This window comes from Plectropomus leopardus, chromosome 20, assembly GCF_026936395.1.
Source record: "Plectropomus leopardus strain MGB_pleo_1.0 chromosome 20, ASM2693639v1, whole genome shotgun sequence".
Taxonomy (NCBI): Eukaryota; Metazoa; Chordata; class Actinopteri; order Perciformes; family Serranidae; genus Plectropomus; species Plectropomus leopardus.
In genome coordinates this window covers 1,028,040-1,053,390 of record NC_142195.1, presented here as the reverse complement: position 1 = coordinate 1,053,390, position 25,351 = coordinate 1,028,040, and the positions used below count along the sequence as shown (strand labels likewise).

The 25,351-nt window shown below is 39.3% G+C and overlaps 1 protein-coding gene across 2 annotated transcripts in view; it reads left to right on the top strand.

Moving 5' to 3' along the window:
* Positions 1-25,351, top strand: part of LOC121959529 (ras-specific guanine nucleotide-releasing factor RalGPS1-like) — an 85,180-nt gene that overhangs the window by 47,599 nt on the left and 12,230 nt on the right. For both annotated transcript variants that reach the window (XM_042508883.2, XM_042508882.2), the window contains exons 9-13: positions 3,095-3,232; positions 3,630-3,723; positions 9,994-10,061; positions 22,729-22,855; positions 23,846-23,997. In XM_042508883.2, coding sequence (XP_042364817.1) covers positions 3,095-3,232; positions 3,630-3,723; positions 9,994-10,061; positions 22,729-22,855; positions 23,846-23,997 — 579 coding nt within the window. The remainder of the gene's footprint in view (positions 1-3,094; positions 3,233-3,629; positions 3,724-9,993; positions 10,062-22,728; positions 22,856-23,845; positions 23,998-25,351) is intronic.

Genomic DNA, 25,351 nt, shown 5'->3' with positions numbered 1-25,351 from the left:
ATTATTTGACATGCCTCCTCCTTTTGCACCACCATACCTCCCCTCTCATAAATAATAAACAGTCCATTGATTATATTTAAAATTCAGTTCTAATCCTGTTCCACATTCATTTTTTTTTAATAATAAATATTTTAAAAAACTACAATATAGTAATGAAGAAAAACAGATTAGAAGTATTGATGTCATTTCAGAGAGTGTATGGTCTTTAAAATTTGCCTTAAAGTCACGAAAACTCATGGAAATTTATTGTTAAAAATGTGTATTAACCATTATTTATCGAGTCTGGTCATAGAGCTTTGGGATGAGTGTTTTTTCCTAAGTTGCAACATCTCGATTCATATTTTCGGTTTTTGTCCTAAACAACAGTCCAAAAGCCAGACAATCTGTTTAACTGTTTAAGAATTATTTCACTGCTGGAATGATGACCTTTTAATAAAACTGCAGTAGAAACATGCAGAATATTTGAAACTGGTGCAACAGAGAAAAATTATGCTTTTGCTCAAGAGGTAGAAAACCTACAACTACCAGAATGCACCACGCTGCATCAGGCTAATAAACGCTCCTGCTGGTGGGTGATGTAATGTATTTTGGCACTGGTTTCTCACAGTTCATGTACCTACATATACTACCCCCATTGTTTTGATTTGTAGCTAGTTGAAAATTGGAAAAGTATCCCTTTAATTGTAGAAAACAGAAGCAAATCTGCACATTAAAGAAGATAATAGATCAGAGTTTGTGTTGATAGTAACCAGATTTGTTTTTCTGTTGATCAGTTAATTAACTAAATAACTTCATCTTTCAGTTCAATTATGCATCTTGTTGCATGTTCAGTGTTTACACTTTTACTCTTTGCATGTGATAACATGGAACAATGCTCATATGGTTAGATATCTCAAAAGGCATTAGACAGATTTTAGGTTCAAAGCAAGGTTTTCATTGGAATTCAGCACTGACAGGATGTCTGGATGAGGAACCAGGACAGCTAAAGGTCCTGAACTTGACGTGTTGAATTTTCTTAAATGGCAGTAACTCTGTGTAGCTGTGTTGTGGTCTCCACCCCGCTCATAGATGGAGGCATCAGCCCCGCAGCAGTAACTTCTGAACCCTGAACAGAAAACAGCTTCACATGTTCAACTGAAGATGACACAAAAGCCAAGACAAGCATTGCTGATCAGCTCCTCAGACAGATTGTCTGTGCTTCAGCTCTTTGCTGCAGTTCAGCGCTGAACTGGAAAGAGCCACAGCCTTTTTAGCAGGAGCACAGGACCTGTTGGCTTCTGTGAACAGGCAGCCAGACCACACACTGAGCAGCATGGCAAACATGATGTGCCACACAGTCACTCCAGCAGAGTGACTTGGAAATATGTGGGAGATGGCAGCTAGCTGCTGGTAGATGATTTTGCTCTGTGTGAGTGAAGCAGAGCTGAGGAGCTGAGCAGCAACAGTGGTGATAACCAGCTGTGTGTTTGTGTCCCAGGCGCTCAAGTATCGTCCTCTCAGGATGAGTGCAACAGGCCAAGCATTCCTGAGCTCTGCTGCATGACCTCTGACCCCTGCTGTCTGATCCCTTGTGGGTTGTATCTCTTTGTGCTACTGAAGATGTTTCTCATTGCACAACTCACCCCGCAGACTGGCACTTTTCATTAAGTGTAAAAATGGTTTTATTCTCCCTCCAGCAAAAAAAAAATCTTTATCATGGTGGTGGGATTAAATAACACACAAATAAACATATTCGTCTGTATTTATTTATTTTTTTATGCCTCCATGCAGGTGATAGCCGTGGCCAAAGGCATTATGTTTTCTGGTTGTTGGTCCGTTAAGGAATCAAACACTAATATACTTTGCTTTCTTATTCAACATTTTTTTACTAATGATATAATGTGTATAAACTTAGTACAGATAACAACTGAGTTCCACAATGATCCAGTTTTGATGGGTTTTGTGTCTTTTTAAACCATGCATAGTATGTCTAAGCTATCCATTTTTCTTCAATTAGGCTTTTTCTGTAAAAGTACTGATTTTCTTGTTGGTGGAAACACCACTCACTGTAGGAAAGTAATCTTCCAGTAAAACATACTAATGACATTAGTGAATACATGTGTTTCACACTGTTTCGCCATACTGGAACTGTCCTCAAAGATGCAGTTTTGACAAGCTCCTCACTCTATTGGAGTACTGCAATTTTATAAATGCACATTCCCGAACATGTCCATCTTTTCCCTCCAGTCTTTTCCAAAGCCCTTTAAAAATGCTATGTCAGCCACTAAATGTTTCCAGAAAAGAAAAAAAAAGTCTGGTTCCATGTCTGGATATCAGTGCATGAGCCTCTGGTACCTTTTCTGTTCTAGCTTTTCTTTGTGGTTCAAGAGACAAAGCATTGATGCCATCAGAGTCAATGAAAGTGATTCAGGCTGCTTTTGGAACATTTGTCAAAGATCTTTCCCTGACTGGAACAGTTGCCTTTTTTCCTTGCATCCAGTCAAAAAGAAAAATTTGAATATAAACCATCACTATTTAACTGAGATGAAATGTGCTAAACTAAGAGAGTAATTTTGAGTTTATCTTGAGTGTAGGAGTGTAATCTTTAGTGTAAGAGTGTAATCTTGCTATTGCATATGCAGTGGACTGTATGCAACTACTGAAGTACAAGTGACATTCTGTCTTGGACTTACAGGGAACACTGACATTTTAGGATATGAGCACTTAGTTGTTTAGATGAGAATGTTCATCTCTATGCATTGATTATGGTTATGAAATTAGATTATGCCAATTTAGCACAATGGAGTCAAGCCAAGTCAAAGTTTATTTGTAGAGCACATTTAGAAACATCAACAAGCGACCAAATTGCTGAACAGAAACACATTTATCTAGACAGATAAATAGAAAACAATAAATATAACAGAGAAGGAATTGCAGCGCAAAGGAGGTTGAAGTGGATCATGGTATCATGCTTAGATCAGTCACAAGCAAAGGCACACTGTTACAGCCGTTAGAACTGTATTCCATAGGAAAGGAATTTTGTCAAAGCAAAGCTTGTGTCTGTGCTGGGATTCTCTCAGTGATGCTGAGTGCTGTCTTGTGTTGTGTCTTCCAGGGATCTACCTGTTGGACATGATCTACATTGACTCAGCCTATCCTGCATCTGACAGTATCATAGAGACAGAGCAAAGGACCAATCAGATGAACAACCTCTTGAGGGTCATCTCTGACCTGCAGATGTCATGTAACTATGGTAAGAAACAAGTAACAATATCTCCATTATCTAGTAGAAATGCTTCACTACTTGCTTGCTACTGGTATTTGGCATCACGGGGGACTCAGGTCTGAAAGACTGAAAACTGATTTTTTTTCACCTCTTAACCGTGAAAACTAAACTGCTTCTAGTCAGCCCTGTTGATTAGATATTAAAAGGGCATCCCATAATATATCCAACATTCCCAAACTCACACTAAAACAATCTAGACTGATAAATAGCAGGACAGAAACATAGCAGTCTGACAGATTTAGTTAGATAGTTAGATAGTTTAAGAGCTATTATCATTGAGCCAGTGTCTGTTTGTAAATTCTTATTTAGTTTTGAGGACTGTCAGATTGAGTGTTTTATATAAAGTGACCTTTTTTTTCTTCAGATAACTTGGTGACTCTGCCGCATGTCCAGAAGTATCTGTTGTCAGTTCGCTACATAGAGGAACTCCAGAAGTTTGTAGAGGATGACAACTTCAAGTAAGTCTCATCTCAGTGATTAAAGACCCTGTCCACCTTGGTCACCACATATGCTTTTCCACCACACATGGGAACATGGAAGTGGGTGTATAATTGATGAGGGTCAATGCACAGGAGGCAGGATAGGAAACAACAGGCAGTCAGTTCTGTCTTTCTCTGCTGGGTTTTCATTCGCTCAGCAGGAGGTGATGACTTTCTCTGGCAGCATCTCAGATCCTCTGTTCAGAAAGAGGTGTGGCTCACTGCTGCAGCTCCAGACAGTTTGGATTTAGTGCTTGACATCCAGGGAAGGACTCCAGTTTGGGGCTCTGGTTATACTTGGTCTATATTTCTTTGTCTCACCTTCTTCAGATAGCAGTTAGGGGTGCGATGTAACGTAAATGAATGGATTATTAATGATTGATAACTGTGAGGTTCTTGCTGGTATAATAAATGTTATTATGAAATTACTTATTGGGTTTGTATTGGCAGACGTGAAGCAAGACAGTTTGACAGACTGACAGTTTACCTCTTGCAAGTTGACATTTGATTTTACAAGCCTCTCAGTTAAGTATAGTCTAATTTCACTGACACAGCCTCAATGTGTCTTTTATGACCTGTAGTTTATGGTTACTATTACTGTCTTAATGACTCTTCACCACTTGATCAAATGATACTTCTAATGTTGACATATGGCACCCAATAATGTAATAAAAATAATGTCTGAAAATGTAATAAAATTTGCACTTAACTTGATTTAACACGTAATTAAACTCCATAATGTAATGACTTGACCAATAATGTTCTAAAATACCCTGACTGAAATGACATTTTATGACATCATCTCTTTTGAAAAGATGAAGAATGTGAAAGGCATTGTTTCATAAAATTGAAATGTTATTATAATATAAGTGAGGATATTTTATAACATTATTGGTCAAGTTACTACATAACTGGGTTTGATTACATTTCTGATCAGTTTAAGTGCAAGAGTTATTACAATTTGTGAATGAATTAATATTTCTTTATTCAAGTATCATATTTCGAAAGATAGCCAGCCCACATGGGCTTAGAGGACACGACCTATGGAGGCAAGAGAAAGCCAATACATGTACTGTATACATATGTGTCAAAAACAGCGTAGCATGTGTGACTTAATCTTGAAATGTTGATTTTTAGATCTCAGGTTTTTTCCCTTCTTGATTTAATGTTTATATGTATATAGACATTGAAAGTGCCACATGCCACAGCATTTGAAGTCCAAGCTAACTGCAATACCTGCCCTGAGATGATCCATAACAATACACAAAATTTATTAATAAAACACATCCAAATCAGCACAAAAGACAAACAATTTACAACGATACAATAAAAGTACCATAAAACTTAAACACCACATCATGTATGACTGTCTGACTGATCTGTCTTGGCAGAGTAAGCCTTCTATGTAGTAATCTAACAAAATGTTCTGCTTCTATCAATATTTGAAGGCCTGTAACCCTTCAAAGACAACTTGTAAATTTATAGAAGTAAATATTGTGGTGACACCCACATTTGCCTAGATTTGTGGTTTTTACTTTTTTAGTTAATTTTGCTGTTTTATGCTCCAAAACAGAAAGGAATAACAAGAATTTTCCTGATAAATAGTCATATCAATTGTTCAGTCTTTTGTCCTCCTCCTGTGAGACTTATTCACCTTGCAGAAAGTCTGTCTAAATGTTTGCTGCCTGTGGGGAGCTGTAGGAAGAGCAGGGCCTGTCAGACAGCATCATTAACTTGCACACACTGAGATCAGTCAGAGGGGAAACTTTCCACACTTAGCCTTTGAATTGAAACTGAAATGTGAGAGTAGCAGAACATGTGTGTGGGCGAGTCCCCAGAGCCTCCTGTCAGCTCTGTCAGTCAACACAGTATTAAATCAAGAGTCACTCTGAGGTCAGCTGACAGCTTCCAACATGATGGAGGCACTATTGGGAGCAGTAAATGATGCTAAAATGTTGCTCCAGTTTTCATGGATGATGAAGTGGAAAAAATAGGCCTGCATCACAAGGATCAAACTCTTACATGATGCAACTAAAATTTACAAGCAGAATTAATTTTGGACGAACTTGTGTTCTTATCAGCATTCATTTTAAATGCAAAAGGATCTAAACAATAGAGAATGATACTATTGATTTGGAACAGGTCAGCTGAATACTATAGTTTTTTCCTTCATTCTTCATTCAACCTTTATTTAAATCTTGAGGGATCATTGAAGGCAAGCCCTCATTTTTCAATGATGTCGAGAGCACAGAAAACACAAAGAAAGAACAAAAAACAACAACAGGCCGAGTCATTGGTGATCATAGTTTTACACTGGCCCATAGTGACTAATGTGATGACTGTGAATGCATGTTGTATGATGTTCCAGGTAGATGCAGCAGAAAAACTAAAAGCAATTTTTCCAAATTCATTATTTGTCCAGGGAACACTGAGCAGTAAGTAAGCCTTTGAATGTGTAGAATAATTATTATGTGACCAGTTAAATTAAGTGCTGAGGTATGGTGGTGTGTTACTTTACAAATGAACAGGGAACTTTATAAATGAAAAGGAACCAATGAATATCCCTTCTCACAGATAAAGGTCCCTATCCCACCTCATCATATGAAATGCATTAATGTGGAGTAACTGTTACCAGTAATGAAGCTGAGTGCAGAGTGGTAAACTGAGTCCAGTGAAGTGAGAGTTTAGGCAGAAGCATGTCTACAGATAATATCACCATAATCCAGGACTGATAAAAAGATGGCCTCATTGATCTGTTTCATACAAAACAAAGGGAAATTTAATTTGTTTCTGTACAAGTATCCAACTTTTTTTTTTTATTTACTTGCAAGAATGTCAATATGAAACTTAAATGAAAGTTTTTGACTCAACCAGATGGTATTTGTATTCTGAAACCCTTTCAATACTGTGTCATTTCAACGTGGTGATAAGCAAACCCTCATCTGCAATATTTCTGGCTCTTGTGAAAATAATGTATTTGGTCTTTTGGCACTGAGAGCTAATTTAAGATTGAAAAGAGAATGTTGTTTTCTGTTAAAAGCCCACAGGAGAAAAGTGTGCGTCATTTGTTATCACAACAGGTCAGTGGTTGTAAATTTGTCCTAGCATTTTGTTGAGCCACTGTGTTCTACTCTTTTGTTTTTCATTCATTTTATTTTGTTACTTCTGCCAGGGAAGTTAAGATATCACCTGTTTTGAACAAAATGGACCTGCACTTGTACAGGGCTTTTCTAGTCATTTGACCTCTCCAAGTGCTTCCACACAATGAGTCACAATTGCCCATTCATACACACATTCATATATTTGTGGCTGAGGCTACCGTACAAGGTGCCACCTGCTGCTCAGTTTATTAACATTCAAACACTTACACACTGATGGAGCAACCATGGGAGGGCTTTGGGGCTCAGTATCTTGCCCAAAGAAACTTCTACATGATGACTGGAGCAGCAGGGGATCGAGCCACCTCCTTCCGATCCATGGATGACCCCCATCTTCAGTGACAAAAGTATTTCTTTAATGCCAAACCAAGATGTTTTTCCTTAACCTAACCAGTTTTTTTTTTGTCATTTTTTTATTAAAGTTTTTATTGGAATCAAATTAGTACAGCACAGCATACTGGCATTTTCTTTCTTTTTTTGTTTTTGTTTTGGACAAAAAATTCAAGAGAGATGAATAAGGATAAAAAAAATCTGTGTTGCAAAATCATTCATGTATGCAACCACAACAACAATAGTAGTTGCTGAGAAGCAACCAAACATAAGAAAAAAAGTGAAGGAAACAAAGTAACAACAAAAAAACAAACCAACAAAAAAACTAATGAATATAGAAAACAAAACAAAAACAAACAAACATCAACAAAAAATAAATAAAATTTAAAATTAAATAGATAAATAAACAATAAATTATAATGGTGGGGGCAACAATAACTATGGAAAAAAAAATCTTTGACTATGACAATTTGAAAGGGAGTCTGGCTGCATATATGTGTTACTTAAGAAAAGAAACAATAGAATTACAAATAAACTATGAACCGTTAAAAGTTGAGTAGCTCAAAATGAACTTAGGGGAAGTGATGTTTTAAGTATATCTTCTTCGATCATGTGAAAACCAATCCTAATGAGGATAAATGTTTAGTCCAAGATGCCCAACAGCTTTTAAACTTATCCTGTTCGAGTTTTATAACAAATGTGAGTTTCTCCATCACAAAAATATCGTGAATTTCGTTGATCCAGTCCTCGACCATAGGTGTATCTGTTGTCAACCATTTTCTCGTAAGTACCTTCTTATTTGCAATCAACATAATGTTAAACATATATATTTATTTATTTATATCCCTTAACAGTGTCTGGTCTCAAACCCATGCACAATGTCTCGAAACTAAACAGGATAGTCACCTTAAGTACCTTTTCCATAAAGTTTTTAATTTGTGTCCAGTGATTCAGAAGCAGTGGGACTTGCCAGAATACATGATAATGATTTGCCTTTCTCTCCCCACAGGACCCTCAAACAAAAAATATTTTTACTTAAGAAGGGCTGTTGCACAGGTGTTTTATAGAATCTTATTAAGTTTTTCCACCCAAATTCTCTCCAGGACAAAGCAGATGTACTTTGACATTGTTGTTTTAACAATTTTCCCATGTTTCTGAACGTATTGTGAAACTTCCTTTCCTTTCCTTTTCCCATTTTTACTTTATATGAATTGTGTCCTCTCAGATTAACTCATTTAGCCCATTATACAGCTCTTAGATGTTCCTGAGGCCTCTGGTCAGACTATTACCATTAAAAAGACCTTCAGATACCTGAGTTTGTCTTATCCAAGTCTTCCTTTTCTATTGTTGTCTCGGTATAATGTCTAATTTGTAAAAACCTATAGAAGTCTAAGTTCGTTAGGCCATAATGAGCTTTTAAATTCTGAAAATTTCTAAGCACTCCATCTTTATAGAGATCACTGTATTTGACCAGCCTGGTTTCAGCCCATTTCTTAAATCTTGTGTTGGTCCTGTTGGGTATAAAATCTGAATCAATCGCTTGATACCTGGCATTCTATCACATTTTCACATTTTTTTATCACACTTTACATTTTGCTATGTAGAATGGATTGTATATATCAACCAGAATTTTTGTCTGTGCTGCTCTGTAGAATTTTTTTTTTTTAATTTAGAAGAGAGAGACCTCCTTTCTCCTTAGATATCTGAAGAGTCTTCAATTTTATCCGAGGTTTCTTTCCCTGCCAAATGAATCTTGATGTTATTCTGTCCACATCTTGAAATTGTATGTTTGGGATTTTGGATTGGGATTTTTGTATATTCTCACTCTGTCTTATCCACTGACTAAACGGTTCTATAAAAAGCGCGAATAGGAGTGGGGACATGGAACATCCTTGTCAGCAACTGTTCTAGATCAAATGAACTTGATAATGATCCATTAATCCTTATCTTAGCTGTTGGTTTGTTATATAATGCTTCTACTGTCTTCATAAATTTTTCATGAAAATTGAACCTGAATAGCACTCTATATAAGAAAGACCAGTCTACAGAGTCAAACGCCTTTTCGGCATCTAATATTAATTTGACAGTTTCAATATTGTTCTGTTTTATGTGATTAATTACATGTAGGGTACATCTGATATTGTCCCTGGTTTGCCTCTGTCTAATAAACCTTGTCTGGTCTAAATTGATTATATCCAGGAGAATATTGTCAAGTCTCTTAGGTAGAATAGAGGCGAAAATCTTGTAGTCCTGGTTAAGTACCCTAATTGGCCTATAATTGGAGCATTCTAGTCTGTCTTTACCTTCCTTTGGTAAAACTGCAATAACCGCCTCTTGCCACAAAAGGGGAATTTCACCTTTTTCAAGTACCCAGTTATTTCCATTTGTTTTGAGGGGGACACAAATGTCTAAATTTCTACATCACGTCTCAGGAACAGAAGGGGAAACAGATACTGAATTGGTGACACATATTTGAGCTGCAGATACACAGAGACGTACAACTGGTGGTGTTTCTAGTTCTTGAATTATCTTAGATAAATACATTGAGGCTTCAGTAAAATGGTCTGTGTTTGGCTTTGTGAATTACTCAGATACACTGTTAGTGGTTCAAAGACAAAAGTTAAACTTTCTGCATCATTTTCTGTAAGGTTAATTCTGTAATGAAAGTGCTGGAGTTTGTATCACAGCAGTGTCTTCTGGACACTCGTGAATAATTATCAGCATTGTGCTGGTGTGTCTGATGGAAGTGTTTGTATTTCAGGCTGTCTCTGAAGATTGAACCTGGCAACAGTTCCCCTCGCATTGCTTCCTCTAAAGAAGACTTGGCAGGTAAGACACACATGTGGTAGAACTACATGCATTAGTGTCAACCCCCCCCCACACCCCCACCCCCAAACCCTTTAACGAGGGGGAATGGTAGAAACCTCAGGAAGAGCACAACACTACACTGTAACATTAATAAAAACACAGCAACAATTAACAAAACACATCATGTCACAAGATGCTATGATGTGCTGTAAAAAAAGAACACCCATTTAATCATTTGTGTGCATCTCCCTTTATGAGCATAAAGATGAGACGCTGTTTGATAAATAACATATTTGTAGTGCAGTATGCAGACCAGCAGAATGAGACATGATCAGCCAGAGTTTTCTGCAGGTTAATTCAGTAACAGTAGATTTCTGCATTGCCACTTGATTGATTATATTTTTATGTGGTTGGTGAAAGAACTGGCTGGCTTGACAACACAAACAACCAAACCGGTGTCCTCTGTCATTTCCTGCTTATTCTCCATCCTCTCTTTCCTCTCTGAAGTCATCATGGAGGTGAGGAGGCTGTGATAAACACACGCTGAACGCTGCATAGAGGTGTTTGTAAAGTGTGTGGACAGGCCAGCGCAGTGGGGGCTGAGTGATAAGTTCCATGAGGACATTTTGCAGAGGGCTAGTCCACTTCCTTTATTTTCCTTTCTTGTGTTGTGCTGCGGTTTGGAGGGGTTTGTCTGGAGTGGGCTGGGGTGATGTAATGCAGCAGGAACAAACCAGGGGCTGGATGTAGGTCTGGGTAATAAATAGGGATGAACCCAGAGCCACGTTAAAGATGGTGCTGTGCTCTGTGCAGCTGTCTGTGTGTGAGCTGTGATTTCAGCGACGCCGTTTATGTTGGGGTTTTTTTGTTTGTTTTGTTGGTGTGTCTGTGCGATATCACAGACAGGCAGGAGAACAGGGTAACAAGACAGCAGCATGGACAGAGATCTTTGAAAACTTTTCAGTGTTTTTTTTTCTTTATTTATCTCTTATTTATTCACTCTCTCTTTCAAACTCTGTGCAGACTAACTTGGAATAATGTTTTAGTGCTGTTTCGGAGGAGACAGAGGGTACTCAATGATGGCATGTCATTGCGTCTCACCAGTCGAGCTGAAATTACCAGGTTCACCCGGGTGCTGTGTTCCCATCAATGCCAATCGGAGCTGGAGGCAATAAAAACCTACTACTACCGACTACTGCAGTCATTTGACCTGGGTGTGAATGCCGATCGTACGCATTGTCATTGCATTTAAAAGCCAGATGTTAGCAGGTTTTGCACAGTCAAGTGGAGCTATGATTATAGCTCCATTAGGCCATTTAATTTGACTACTGTGCTTGTCCCAGTGTACAAGCAATGGGGGAGAATCCATTTATTGATGTCTGACTCCTCCACAGTAAGTGGAGATATGTCCCCTTTCAGCTAGTTGATATTGGACCTTCTTCTGGTTGACCTATTACGTCACAAACCAAACAAATTAGCAAGCGGCGAATGGGTTGCTTGTCTGTGTCTCCGCCTATGTATGGTTCTTGCTCTAGCACTCGCCATGTTGATGCCTTCATCTTGTTTTGTTTCATTTCCATCTTCTTCTTTTGTTTTTCCTGACTCTCCTCGAATTCATGCTGTTCGACTTCTGGGTCAAAGCACTATGGACTATGGAGCATGTACACAATGCCTAGACCATATCAAGTCAATTTGAGACGTATACATAAAAGAGTAAATCGACCCCCAACTACATTATTTAGGTGTGTTAGTCTGACTTTGAGAAATTTAACTTCAGCATGTTTACATGTGAGTCCAGATTTAGTCGGACTAACACAACAATTTGACTTTTCCTAACATCATGCAAATGTACTGACTGACAAAGAAGGTCAGAGAAGCAGTTATTCTGAAAAGCTGAAAAACAGGTTTTCAGTGAATGACCCTGCATCAGTGTGGAGAAGCCTGCAGGACATCTCCAATTACAGGAAACAATCCCTCCACTCTGTGGAGACTCATCAACTGGCCGAGGACCAAAATGTTTTTTACTGCAGGTTTGCCCACACTCACACCACTCAGCAGCTCTGACATCAAACACCCACTTTCACCCCTCGCCCCCCACTGACCTGCTGCCTGCACTAAGGATCTCTGAAGAGGATGTGTGGCAGCTCTTTCACAGACAGAGGACTAGGACGGCACCAGGCCCCAGCAATGTGTCTCTCTCCTGCCTTTGAGTCTGTGTTGACCAGCTGACCCCCATATTCACACAGATGTTCAAGAGAGCTGTGTGAATCTCCTCCTGCTGCAAACGCACCACACTCATGGCCAAAAAGAAACACTTTATCAGTGGATTAACTGACTAAAGGCCTGGCACCCTGACGTCTCAGGGTGCCAGGCCTTTGACAGACTGGTGTTGGCCCACCTGAAGGACATCACAGGACCCCTGATGGAACCTGTGCAGTTTATCTAACGGGCAGAGGATGATGCGGTCAATGTGGGACTGAACTTATCTGTAACACCTCAACCTTCAACACCATCATCCCAGACATCCTTCAATCTGAACTCAGCCAGCTCTCTGTACCAGCCCCCACCTGTCAGCCAGCTCCCTGTACCAGCCCCCACCTGTCAGTAGAGCACAGACTTCCTTAAAGAGTCGAGGCAGCAGGTGAGGCTGGGGAAAATCACTTCCTTCACCCAGTCCATCAGCACTGTTTACCCTCAGGGCTGTGTGCTTGCCCCACTGCTCTAACCCCGACACTAGTGACTGTGCCTCACGATGGTAAGTAGTAAATGGACTTGCGTTTGTGTAGCACCTTTCTATTCTTCCAACCACTCAAAGTACTTTTTTATGGCAGGGTGTCACCTGTCCATGAATGCACCATGGATGTCCTAGAATAGGCAGTGATCTAACCGCTGATCTGCCTATTAGTAGACGACCCGTTCTACCTCCTGAGGCATGGTTGCAGCACAAAACGGCTTTTAAACTCCTCAGTTTCTCAGATGACACAACGATCATCCACCTCATCCAGGACGGTGATGAGCAGACAGACAGGAGGTTGAACAGCTGGCCCTCTGGTGCTTGCACAACAAATTGGAACCTAAAACTCTAAAAACTGTGGCGATGACTTCAAACTTCAACACTGTCCACTTTTAACATACTCAGCCACACTGTGTCTGCTGTGGAATCCTTGAGGTTTCTGGGACCTCTCAGGACCTTCAGTGGATGTCCAACATCAACACCATCAGGACAAAGGCCCAACAGAGGATGTATTTCCCAGAGCAGCTCAGGTAGATTAACCTTTATCAAAAGCTGCTGATCCATTTCTACATTGCAGTAATCCAGTCTGTTCTCTACCCAGCCATCACTGTGTGGTTTGGATCAGCCACCAAACAGGACAGGAACAACGAACAAACAAAACTGCAGAAAAAAATCATCATCAATTACAGAATAGTTTGATTCCACAGGCCGTCACTCTGATGAACACTTTCATCAATTATAGACAGTCAAAAACCCTGTAACACCAAAACACCCACTGCTCCCATTACAGTATATTATAGATGTCATTTACCTTTACATATCATCTGTCACCATCAGTTTTAAATCGTGCATATATATATATATATATATATATATATATATATATATATATATATATATATATATATATATATATATATATATATATATATATATATATATATATATATGTTTACATACATCAGGACATCTGATTAGTTATTCACTAAATCCAAATAATAACACACATACTAATGCAATACATGAATATCACCCAGTGTCTCAACAATTAATCAGGGAGAGCCATCATACCTCTGCCTTCTCAAAGAGCGATAATTGCTGTCCAACTTAACCGTTTCTCATTATTATGAGAAACCATCTTGTTGATATGAGATCATTTTCACATATTAATTAGATCCAGTTGTGTCATTGAGATGTACATGTATTTATCTATTTATTTAACTGTGTACACTATTTTTATCACACATGGTAGTGCCAGACAGAGGAAACACACAGCTTGTTTTCGAAGTTTGACATGCTGTGGCATCGCATTACAATAATCTAACTAATAATCAGCTTTATTTTTCAGGTTAATGAACTCGTTATTTATAGCTAGTTGGCTAGTGAAAGCTCTACTTGAGCTTAAAGCCCCATAGAGCAAATTAACGCAGCCAATAGCAGTCTAACAGCAGCAACATGTCAGCCATTCCACTGTCCTCAGGGACTAACACATCAATCTTTTTCCATAGACTCATGTCTGTCAGGCTTGCCAGCCAGGGACATGGTGGGATTTGTTTGTAATAGTTACACAGTGACTACCCCCCTCTCTCTCTCTCTCTCTCTCTCTCTCTCTCTCTCTCTCTCTCTCTCTCTCTCTCTCTCTCTCTCTCTCCCTCTCTCTCTCTCTCTCTCTCTCTCTCTCTCTCTCTCTCTCTCTCTCTCTCTCTCTCTCTCTCTCTCTCTCTCTCTCTCTCTCTCTCCTTTCATAATGCTTCTGCTGCCCCGTCGAAAGCCTTTCCCAGAGGATTGTTGGTCTGGGAATTTCTTTAAATTTGGCACAAACATCCAGTTGGAGTCAAGGATGAACTGATTAGATTTTGTTGGTAATAGGTCAAAGGTCAAGGTCACTGTGAACTTGCATCTGCCTCATTCTTGTGAATGCAATATCTCAATAAAACTGAGAGGGATTTTTATAAAATTTGACACAAACATTCATTTGGAGTCAACGATGAGCTGACTAGATTTGGGTGGTCAAATGTCAAGGTCACTGTGACCTTGTGTCTGTCTTATTCTAGTGGCCGTAATACCTCAAGAAGTTCTTGAGGGAGTTTCATTAAATTTGGCACAAACATCCACTTGGAATCAAAAATTAACATATTTAAATGTGAAGATCAAAGGTCAAGGTCACACTGACTTCACAAAACATGTTTTTAGCTATGACTGAAGAATTCATATACTAATTATGATAATATTTTGCACAGATGTCTAATACGATATAATGATAAAGGGATGATATTTTAGATCCAAAATGTCAAAGGTCAACTTCACTGTGATCATCATCAACAAAAGGGGAGACATTTTGTTAGATACTGAATTGGTGACTCTAATATTGAAACTATGCTGATTGTAGAGATTTTCTGTGTTGTCCGGGGAAAGATATGTGTGTGAAGCATACATGTTTTCTCAGACATGGACGTAAACTCTAAGCGCATCTTGAGTGGTGCACAGAGGGATACAACTGCATGGTGGTTAATTCTAGTTTAAGATTAAGTTGTTGTATTAATCTTGGTTTTCCTTAGATGATGTGAGGTTCTAAGGACAGAGGGATGTCATATGCTGTAAAGCCCTCTGAGGCAAACTGTGTTTTGTGATAATGGGCTTTATAAATAAAATTGAATTGAATTGGATTAAATTAGAGTGACATTGGGCACTGGTCACTGGACTGACAGGAGGAGATTTTGCAGTAATGAAAAGAAAGATTTCAGTTTTAGTGCATGGTAATTACAAAAGCATCTTTCTGCGAGTGAAACTAGCCAAAAGCTCCTGTGCTTGGTCCACTTGGTCAGATAGCAGGTTGTCATCTGCAATGGTGACATCAAAGAGCCACCACAGATCTCCAGTTCCCAAGGCCTATCTAACTGGTCACACTTTCTAGTCAACTAATCTCAACCCTAGTCTTCATACAGATACAGGTGGTGGGTCCCTATGCACCAAATCTACTGGAAACAAAAAGAAACCAGAACCTGGCGACACTCAGGAAACCAGGGGAATGCTCCCAAGACATTGTCTTCACCTATGTTCTCCACCACACTGAGTGAAAACAACAAACTGGTTAGTCTTCTGTTAATATCAACCATTTCTGCCTACAAAGGAGATGCATGCGGCTGTGGCTCAGAGGTAGAGCAGGTCGTCCTCTAATCGGAAGGTCAGCGTTTCGATCCCTGGCTCCTCCAGTAAACGTGTTGAAGTATCCTTGGGCAAGATACTGAACCCCAAACTGCTCACGATGTTGCGTCATCAGAATGTGAGTGCGTATGAATGGTTACTGAGTAGCAGATGGCACAAAGTAAGGTAGCCTTGGCCACCAGTGTGTGAATGGGTGAATGTGACAATTGTAGTGTGAAAGCGCTGAGGGTGGTCGAAAAGCACAATACAAGTGCAGTCCATTTACCATTCCTTCAAACTAAAACTAATGCATCTAGATTCACCAATTACATGCACTAGTGCTTTTTTGAAATTCCAAACAAATGGGTTTGCTCACTAAACAAATTGGAGACAACGCTGCTCCCCTTAAACAACCATTCAAATTAACTACAGAAAAATAACTAAACAAATGACAATTCTTGTGTGATACAAAAATGTCAGTTATGTGGAGGAATGAAGGAATTTCTTCAAATGTGGCACAAATTTTCACTTGGGCTGAAAGTGATTAGATATTGAAGGTCAAAGGTCAAGGTTACTGTGACCTCATCTATCTCATTCTTGCGAACATGATATCTCAAGATCACCTTGAGGGAAGTTTAATGACTTTATATACAGTGAGGTAGTTTAATCTTTTTACAAAGCATTGTATTTTATAAGCTGATGAGGAGAAATATTTGCCTCTGAAATGTTTCAGAGAAAAATTGTGAAGTCGCAAAAAAAGGAAAAAACGTGAAAGTACCTCAGAATTGAACTGAAATATGTAAAAGTTGCTTCCAACCTTTTGGGTCGGCAAAATTGATTTTAAAAGGTACAGCAGACATATTGCCTTGTTCACAGTAAATGGAAAAAAAACACCCAACAGACTGAAACTAATAATAGTTTGATACATTCTGCAGATCAGAAATGTGCATTTTTAGTGATCTACCTTTTGTTTTTTCACTACCCAGTGTGTATCAAAGGTGCTGTTCTGAATGAACTTGTTCATAAAATTGTTATGTGTGAGAGTCTCATAAGTACACAGTAACTCATGGTTTTGTCCTCCTCATGTTAGTCAGCAGGATCATTTGGAGTTATATAACATGGCAGTAACAGGCTGCCCTGGCTGGCTCCACGGGCTTGTTGGCCCATTCAGAATAAACAAGTGTCATGCACTTCACACTCCGCCAAACACAAGAATTTGGTTAACTCACTCTCTCCATGTACAACAAATGAATGTAATATGGCATGGTGGAGTAGAACATGTGCAAGGACAAAAACAAGAGAAATCCCACGTGACATGATGCATTCACCCAGCTCATATATCACTGCGTGTAAACTGTTTTGCCAAAGTGTCAAATTACAAATTCAAATTAGAGATTTGAATCAAATATTTTAAAAAATACACATGAACTGTCATGTCAGCAAAAACACAACACAGATAAATTACAATATTTATATCATCAAAACCCTGATATCATACTGTAAATATCAAAATGTGTCATAATTGTCCAAGTATACTTAGATCTGAATGCAGGTTCAGACTGGCCATAGGGCAGTTCTGGCAATTCCACCTCGTAGGCTAAAAGGCCGCCACCAGCAATGAAGGAAAAAAAAAAAATCCTTCACTCATTTAAGTGGGATGGTCCATCATATGATGCTAGAAGTCAAGCAGGAGAGGTCAAGCAGTGAATAAATTAAATCAAGACAGAAAGAGCAGAGTAATTGAAAAAGTAAATGTAAATGAGATGGAAAAAAAATAGAAAGTGGAACAGAAAAATTCAGAGAGAAAAAAAAAAAAGTAATTGCAGATGATGCAAAGTGTTTCTAATGATGGCGGCAGTGATACTGCTGCAGCACCACATGCAGAGGAGGCAATGGACTGGTCCACTGTTAAAATGCCAGGGCCCAATTTTGTTCCCTGTGTGTATGTGTGTGGTTATGTATCATTATGATGATAGGTGCATACAATAATGATGGTTGTGGTTCCACATAGGAATTATTTAGACTAATATCTATATGTTACTAAGATATAACAAAAATCATTAAGCGTTTTCTTTGGGATAGAAGTAAGACCTAGAATTCATATGGACAAACTGTGCTAGCCACAGAAGGGAGGCAGTCTATCATTGCCAAACATAAAATATTACAGTATTTCTTTTGAGATGGCAAAGCTCACCAGACATGCGGGCAGAACAAATACTGTTTTGTACAGGATCCTGATTGAACAGGAATGCAATTCTCCTTTTAAACCCACTGAAGCTCTTGCACAAAGAATACAACATTAGAATAATAAAAGTATGATAACTCATATTCTAACACCTATAAAACAGTTTGGCAAGAAGTACATAGAAAATGTAAGATCTCTCGTAATATTCAAAAATATGCATCCATATGACATAACCCTAAAATAAAAACAGGTAAGCAGACAGTTTATTAGGCTCATAGGTTAAGAAAAGCTATCAGAATATTAGATGATTTATTTGTTTTCTTACAATAGAGTGAGGGGATCAATCAATCTGGAAGGATGAAGCCACGTTGAAAATGTCTGCAGATCAGAGACTGTATTTAAGTTTCCTTTCATCTGAACAGAAATCAGTGCTGCTACCAACGGTGTTCCACAAGGCATCAAAGTGGTATTAAATATGTCCTTGGATAACAAGTAATGGTTGTAATAATCTAAGGATGATACGGGGAAAAGACTTGTGTTGTAAATTGGATGAAAAAACATAGAAGGGGATTCTTTCCAGCACTGTGGAATATATCAGAGAGGCCAGAGGTTAATTTATTCAAATGATGGAAACTATTGCATGCAGCAAGATGTCAGGATGACTGAACTGGAAACATGACATGGTTAAGAATCAGTGAGACAGTTTCAGCAAATATATGTCTTGAGGGAACAATGTGACCATGTAAGACACTGATGATGTGGTATAGTACATTTGTGAGCAGCATGTTTCACTAGTGACTGACACATTACTGTGACGAAATGTCTGTCACTGCCTGTTAGTTTACCTGCCTGTTTTTTTTTTTTTTGTCTTATTCTGGTTCAGATTTTATTGTTAAATAAATATGAAGAGATTTTATTACATAAAAAAGCCATTCTGTTTGTCATGTTTGGTGTTCATGTTTTAATAATGTGTCCCTGAGTTTGTGACATGCACTCACAGACTGTGCAGCTGCTGCATGTCCCTCTCCTGATAGGATCTGTTGTTTCTCATTGTGATGTAGTTCTGTGAAGTTTTGGATTATCAAATCACATTTCTTGAACTACTCCACTCTGAAGTTATTGTATTTGTCACATTTTAAGAGGAAGTGCATCTTTGTTTCTAGCTGTGGGCTAAGCTTTATGACTGGACTGTGCTAACTCAGTGTGTGTTTGGTCAGGATCTGTCGCTGCTTTGTAGCTCTGACAGTAAAGAGACACTCCACCAATTTATATTCATGGTTCAGAGCCAGATAGCAATAAAGTTTGTTTTCAGTTTTGGTTTGATCAGTGCAATGTTCCAAGGAGTGATCTTTTGTTGATTTAATAATTTGGTTTCCTCTGATTAGTGGTCAGACAGCAGTGCTGCAGCAGATGAGTGTGCCTTTCTGTGTGTGCATGTGGATGGTTTTGGTGTGTCTGTTCGACATCACAGACAGGCCAGAGAACAGGTAAACAGTAGAAAGTAGCATGGACAGAGGTCTGTGAAAACATTATGGCGGCTACTTCTCTTATATCTCTATATATCTCTTACTTATTCAGTCTCTCTTAGAAACTTGATGCACACTAATTTGATTTTAACCTTTCCCATTACATTAAAAGGCCAGATGTTAGCTTGTGTTAGCAGGTATTTTGTGCATTGTAAGTTAGGCTTTTAGGTGCTCTAAATATCAGTGGGGGGGGGGCTCAGTTTGAGATGTAAACAAAACTCAGGTGTTCTATTTTAATATTAATAATCAGTGAGTAGTAGCCTAGTTCTGTACATGCATTGGTGTTAGTAAGCGAGCTAACCTACAGTTTGGGTTTGATTCTAGTTTTGGAACGGGGAAGAAATGTTAATCTCTTTACCACCTGTCTGGGTTTGTGAATATCAGAGTATTGAACGACATACCCCAGGCACAACTTTTAGCTTAAAATCCACAAAGCCAGCCTGAAAATGAAGAAAATCTGAAACGAGTACATTATAATCTATGGAGACTGTGTAGTTGTTGGACCTTTGTCTGAGATGCCCAATACTATGATTGGAAATCTGTGTTTTAGGGGTGGAACTTAGTACGTAGTACTTAGTACTCAGGTGTATCAATATTTTCTTAAACCTCTACTCTGCTGTGGCCATGTCTGCTGGCTAGCAGGAAATGTCGTCTCTTTGTCTGTTTATTTGTTGTCTGTTAATGAAAACCCATCAGTTCTGCCTGTGTAGTTCTTACTTGGTACATGTCCACAAACTGTTTGATAGTCCTGCCATTGTGAGGCGAAAAGCAAAAGATGCAAAAATGCAAAGTGATTTGGTTTTATTTACCAAGTATTTCTAGGGCCACAGAAAGTATATTTTGAACAACAAGCTCAGGGCCATTTTAGGTTAGTCAGAGGGCCACAATTGGCCCCTGGGCCAGATTTTGGACATGCCTGGTCAATAACATTAAAACTTTATAAATGGGTTTAGTGAATTTGTGTGTGGAAAAGGAGAATAACTTTTGTTTACTCTGAGTGATAGTTCATGCCCCCTGTTTTGCTGAGTGTGCTGGTCTCCAGAAAGCAAGTTGCATTGGCCAAAACCAGCATGTGTCTTTACGAGCTAAAAGTTCAGTAATTAAGGCAAATTAAGGCAGCTTCCATCCCAGAGGGATCTTATTGTCCTATTACATGGATTCCTCTAACTTTACTACACTATATTGTGTGTTTTACATCCTAGATCAGTGATCTTTTTCCTCTTGTTTGTAGGAAAAAATTTAATTTGCATAGGACATTGTCATTTGGACTATATCTATTTTTCACCAAAACACCCAAAAGGCACAATCAGATCCAGCTGTATGTCCTCTGCAGTATGAGTTTTTCGTAATGCAGCAGATCTGATTCAACATGAGGCTGTTTGTGCCACAAAATAACTTTATACAAGTATTCCATGATCTTGATGAACATAGACTGCCCTGCTCAGTCCAAACTGGGCACATGGAGCTGTTTGAATGGCTCCACTGGGGAGAGGGATCAGAGGGCGACTCAGAAGTTCCACTGTGCACATAATAATAGCACTGCATCAATTCACCAATCCTGCACAGTCTTACCACATGGCAGAACTGTGGTTGCACTAATGATAGGATTATGTTGGCAGACCTATTACTTGGGATGCTGTGATCTTTTTTTTTTGCCCCCCATCTGTGTTATATAATCTTACTGATCTGCCAGTACTGAGTCCAGATCTGACACTTCTATTTTCCAAGACAGTACAGCTGCACAGTGCACATTTCAGGTACATAAAAGTTATTTAAATCAAACAATTATGCCTGACAACTGAATGCGCCACCGTCTGTCTCTACTCTGAGCAGGGCAGAGAAACACCACGTAGCATAGAGGATAGCAAAATGCAAGAGGCTCTTACACTGTCAGAAAACAAAACGCTGGCAGAAGGGCTCAGATTACAACATGGCTGGACGGAATCTGCTGTAGCAGTATGATACCTGCCCAACTGCTGTGTAGTACATCAGGATGACTTCTTTAAGTCACTACTGTTCTGGACATGGATGCTGTGATGAGTAGGATCTATGCATGTATGGACAACCCGGTAAAGTTTGAGAGGTCAACAACATGCTAGATACTGAGATCTTCCCAAAGTCTGACCATAAATAGCATACACTTCCTATTGTGGAGGACTTTGTGCTTTACTCCTATGGACCTTTGATCGATGTGCTGAACCAAATTTACTTTATTTCCAAGAATGCAAAAAGAGGAGGTGCTTAAGGAACTACACAGTTCCAGACCCCCCCAGTCTTTTCAACGGTCCGGCACGTATGTGTGAAACACAAGAACATTGGCAGGGGTATGATATACCGGAGGGTGGCTTCACTTTATAACGTGGTTGGGCAGACCCTGCCGCAGATGGTATGCATCTGACAAGCAGAAAATGTAAATTTCCTGTGAAACTGGAAGTGTATTTTTAAAAGACGCATTGCATGTAACCGGCATTAACTGACATGCCGCCCTGGAATGTCAACAGCAGACACTGGAGGCTACCTGACAATATCATACTGATATGTAGACGGGAATGGCACTCACCATTCCTGGATCCTGGCCGCAACCCTGGCTGTGCTTGATCGTTGTGATATCTGTGCTGGCGCTGTGACCATACCTTTGGATGTGCCTGTGCTGTGGCTGCACTGATACTGTACCCCCAGCTCGCCCTGATCATGCTCTTGGTCCTGGTTGCGCTGATGCTGTGATCATGCCTTTGGACACCTCCGTATCAATATATGCATGAGACTCTTATCAACACCCACGATATCATCACAGAGTGCATTTGATCATTTTGCACCTATTGTTATTGTATTATGACGTGTCTGTTTAAAGTATTGCTGTGCCTCTTTACCCCTCTCTCCCCCTCACCCCTCTCTCTTTCTCTTTCCTTTTTGCCACAATTGTACTTCATTTGTTATTTACGACATCTATTGCACGTCTGTCCGTCCTGGAAGAGGGATCCCTCATCATCCTCTGCCGCTCTTCCTGAGGTCCCCCCCCCCCGTTACAGGGGTTCTTTTTTGGGAGTTTTTACCAGTGCTGTAGCAGTTAGAAGAGATGAACAGTTTTCTGTGTTTCAGGACTCGCTGAGGTATCTGCCAGTGTGAGGTATAACCGACGGCCCACCTGCCCCGACGCCTCTGTGGGGGTTCATATCCCCACCCCCCCTCCCTCCCACCACAGAAAAAGCCATAGTCTGGGAAACAAGTGAGTATGACAGGCCTTTCCCAAAGTTAGATTCCGGATGTGATTCATCCAGCAAATAACAGTCTGATTGTCAAAGTCTGAACCTGCAAACTCCACATTTCAAAGTGTTTAATGAGATGCACTCATTTTCTCCAGACTTGACTACTATAACTCCCTCCTCTTTCGCATCAACCAAAAATCACTCTCCCGCTTCCAAAATGCAGCAGACAACATTACACCAATCTAATCCTGGCTTTTCTCCCTGCTTGTTTCACAATTCATTTTAAGGTTTTTCTTATTACTTTTAAAGCTTGTTTGGGTCTGGCTCCAACAGAAATGTTGACACCTCAGCCTATGGGTGACCTTGCTGAGGAGATAAGGCTGGCAGAGTCATTGACTTTTTTTAAATCACTTCTTGAAACCGCATTTTAAGATACTTGTTTTTATGTGATGTTGTCTTTTTATTGATTTAATTTATGTTTTATTTATTTTATTTGCTTTTAATTTGTGGTTTTATTACCTTTATTGGTTTTGTTTTTTATTTTATTTGTATTCATTTATATTGACATTTTGCATCCTGCATCTTGCATTATTTGTCCTCTTGTTTTATTTTGACCTTAACTCTACCCTAGTTCTGTCTCTCTTGTGTTCAGTAGGACTGTTTGATGATTGATTATAACACCGTAACAGGAATCAGCAAAGAAAAGAAATACAGCAACAGTTTCCACCATTCAGTGAATGTTGCTACACAAGCAACACAAAGCAACATGCTGATTATAACAATTTTTGGACACATGCAGAGCAGCAATAAAATATAAGTTATTGGAATGGTGATGTCATACACCAAACATGGGATTAAAACCTTTCTGGACTAGATGTCCATATAACTTGGTTATATGATTTGACAGGTAATGGGAAAAATTCCCCTTCAGTATGAAATACATTGTACCATGTTTGCCTCCACAGTGTGTCTGTTTTTCTGGTTGTGTAATGGCTTGTTTGTGTCCACAGTATGATGTGTCAGTATGGCATGTCAGAGAGCAGGAGTGCCACGTTTCCCATAGAGAAAGCACGACACCTGCTGGATGACAGCTTCTTAGAGTCTCAGAGTCCCGTCAGAAATGATCCACACAGTACGTCTGTGTCCAACGGCCTGTCATTAGGTATGTATGTGCCGTAGGATGCAATCTTTTTTCTATGACCTTCAGTGACCTTCTGTGCATGAATGTGAACAGAAAAGTGATGTCATACTGAGGTTTACTTTTGCTTAGGGGAGACGCTTGTTTCAGCCATTGTCACTCATTTTATGTTTTAAACCTGTTTTTGGATGCTAAAACAGCAACAACCCCACAGTAAAATACCAGCTGAGGTATGAAGGTTTTTGTTTGGTGTTCATACATTCTACTTTAATGACTCTCTGGAGATCAATCACATCTACTGTGTGCAGAAAAGCCTCTAAATGTCTGCAGTAGCCCTCATGCACTTTTTTGAAACACCAAGCATCAACTTACAAAGCTAAAAACCAGTGCCAAAGCGTCAAAAACTGCAGTTCCAGCTGGCTCCAAAACAGAGTTAAAATGTCCAGCTTTACAGGAGAAATTAACATGTTTACAGCCTGGTGCAAAAAAAAAAAAAAAAAAAACAGTTTTGAAAACTGGACAGGGTGGACTTTTATATAACTCACCTGTTTACATTTTATCAATGTCCCAGATTACAGTTATGTAAGGGCAGGGTGGCTTGAGTGACAGGCTGTCTGTGAGGCATCACCACTGTCTATTAGTCAGATCCAGCCCTCGCTCCCCCACAGCTCCACCCTTTTGTCCAAAAACGGTCATTTCTGGCTCCAACGGAAAAAATTGCCGAACTTGAGGCTTTAAAACGGCAGTCCACTAACCAATGTGTAATGTCACGTTATCTACATCCCTTATTTATACAGTCAGAACACGCCTTAAGTCTCTGAGTCAATCTGTCAACATGGTATCAGATGAAAACATCAGAATCACACACACACACACACACACACACACACACACACACACAAAGCATTCAGTGCCTTTACATGGAGATGAATAACCTGTTTATGATGCTTATGAGTATTCAATGTATGTGTTAAAGCATGTTAACAGCATATTCTGTTTATGAGAAACCTGAATAAACTAGCTGAAGTCCTCTGATAGAGATTGGGATGTATATGTAGGATGTGTATAACCTGATTTCTCTGTGCTTATGTAAACACCATATCCTGGATATGATCATTAACCAGAATAAGTCTGATAAAAGGGTTATTTATGTCCATGTAACATTGAGTAAACAAAATGAAAGGCCGTGTTTAACAGAAAATTACAACAAAGCAAAACAAATCTAATGTTAAATAAATAAATAGATTTTATCAATTTCTCCCCTCTTTTGCTCTGGCTGGTAGAAGCCAACAGCATCACTTCCTGTATGCCTGCATCGGAGAGTTGCTCCAGGTGCTCGACACAAAACTCTGGTACACCAAGACATAATCATAATCAT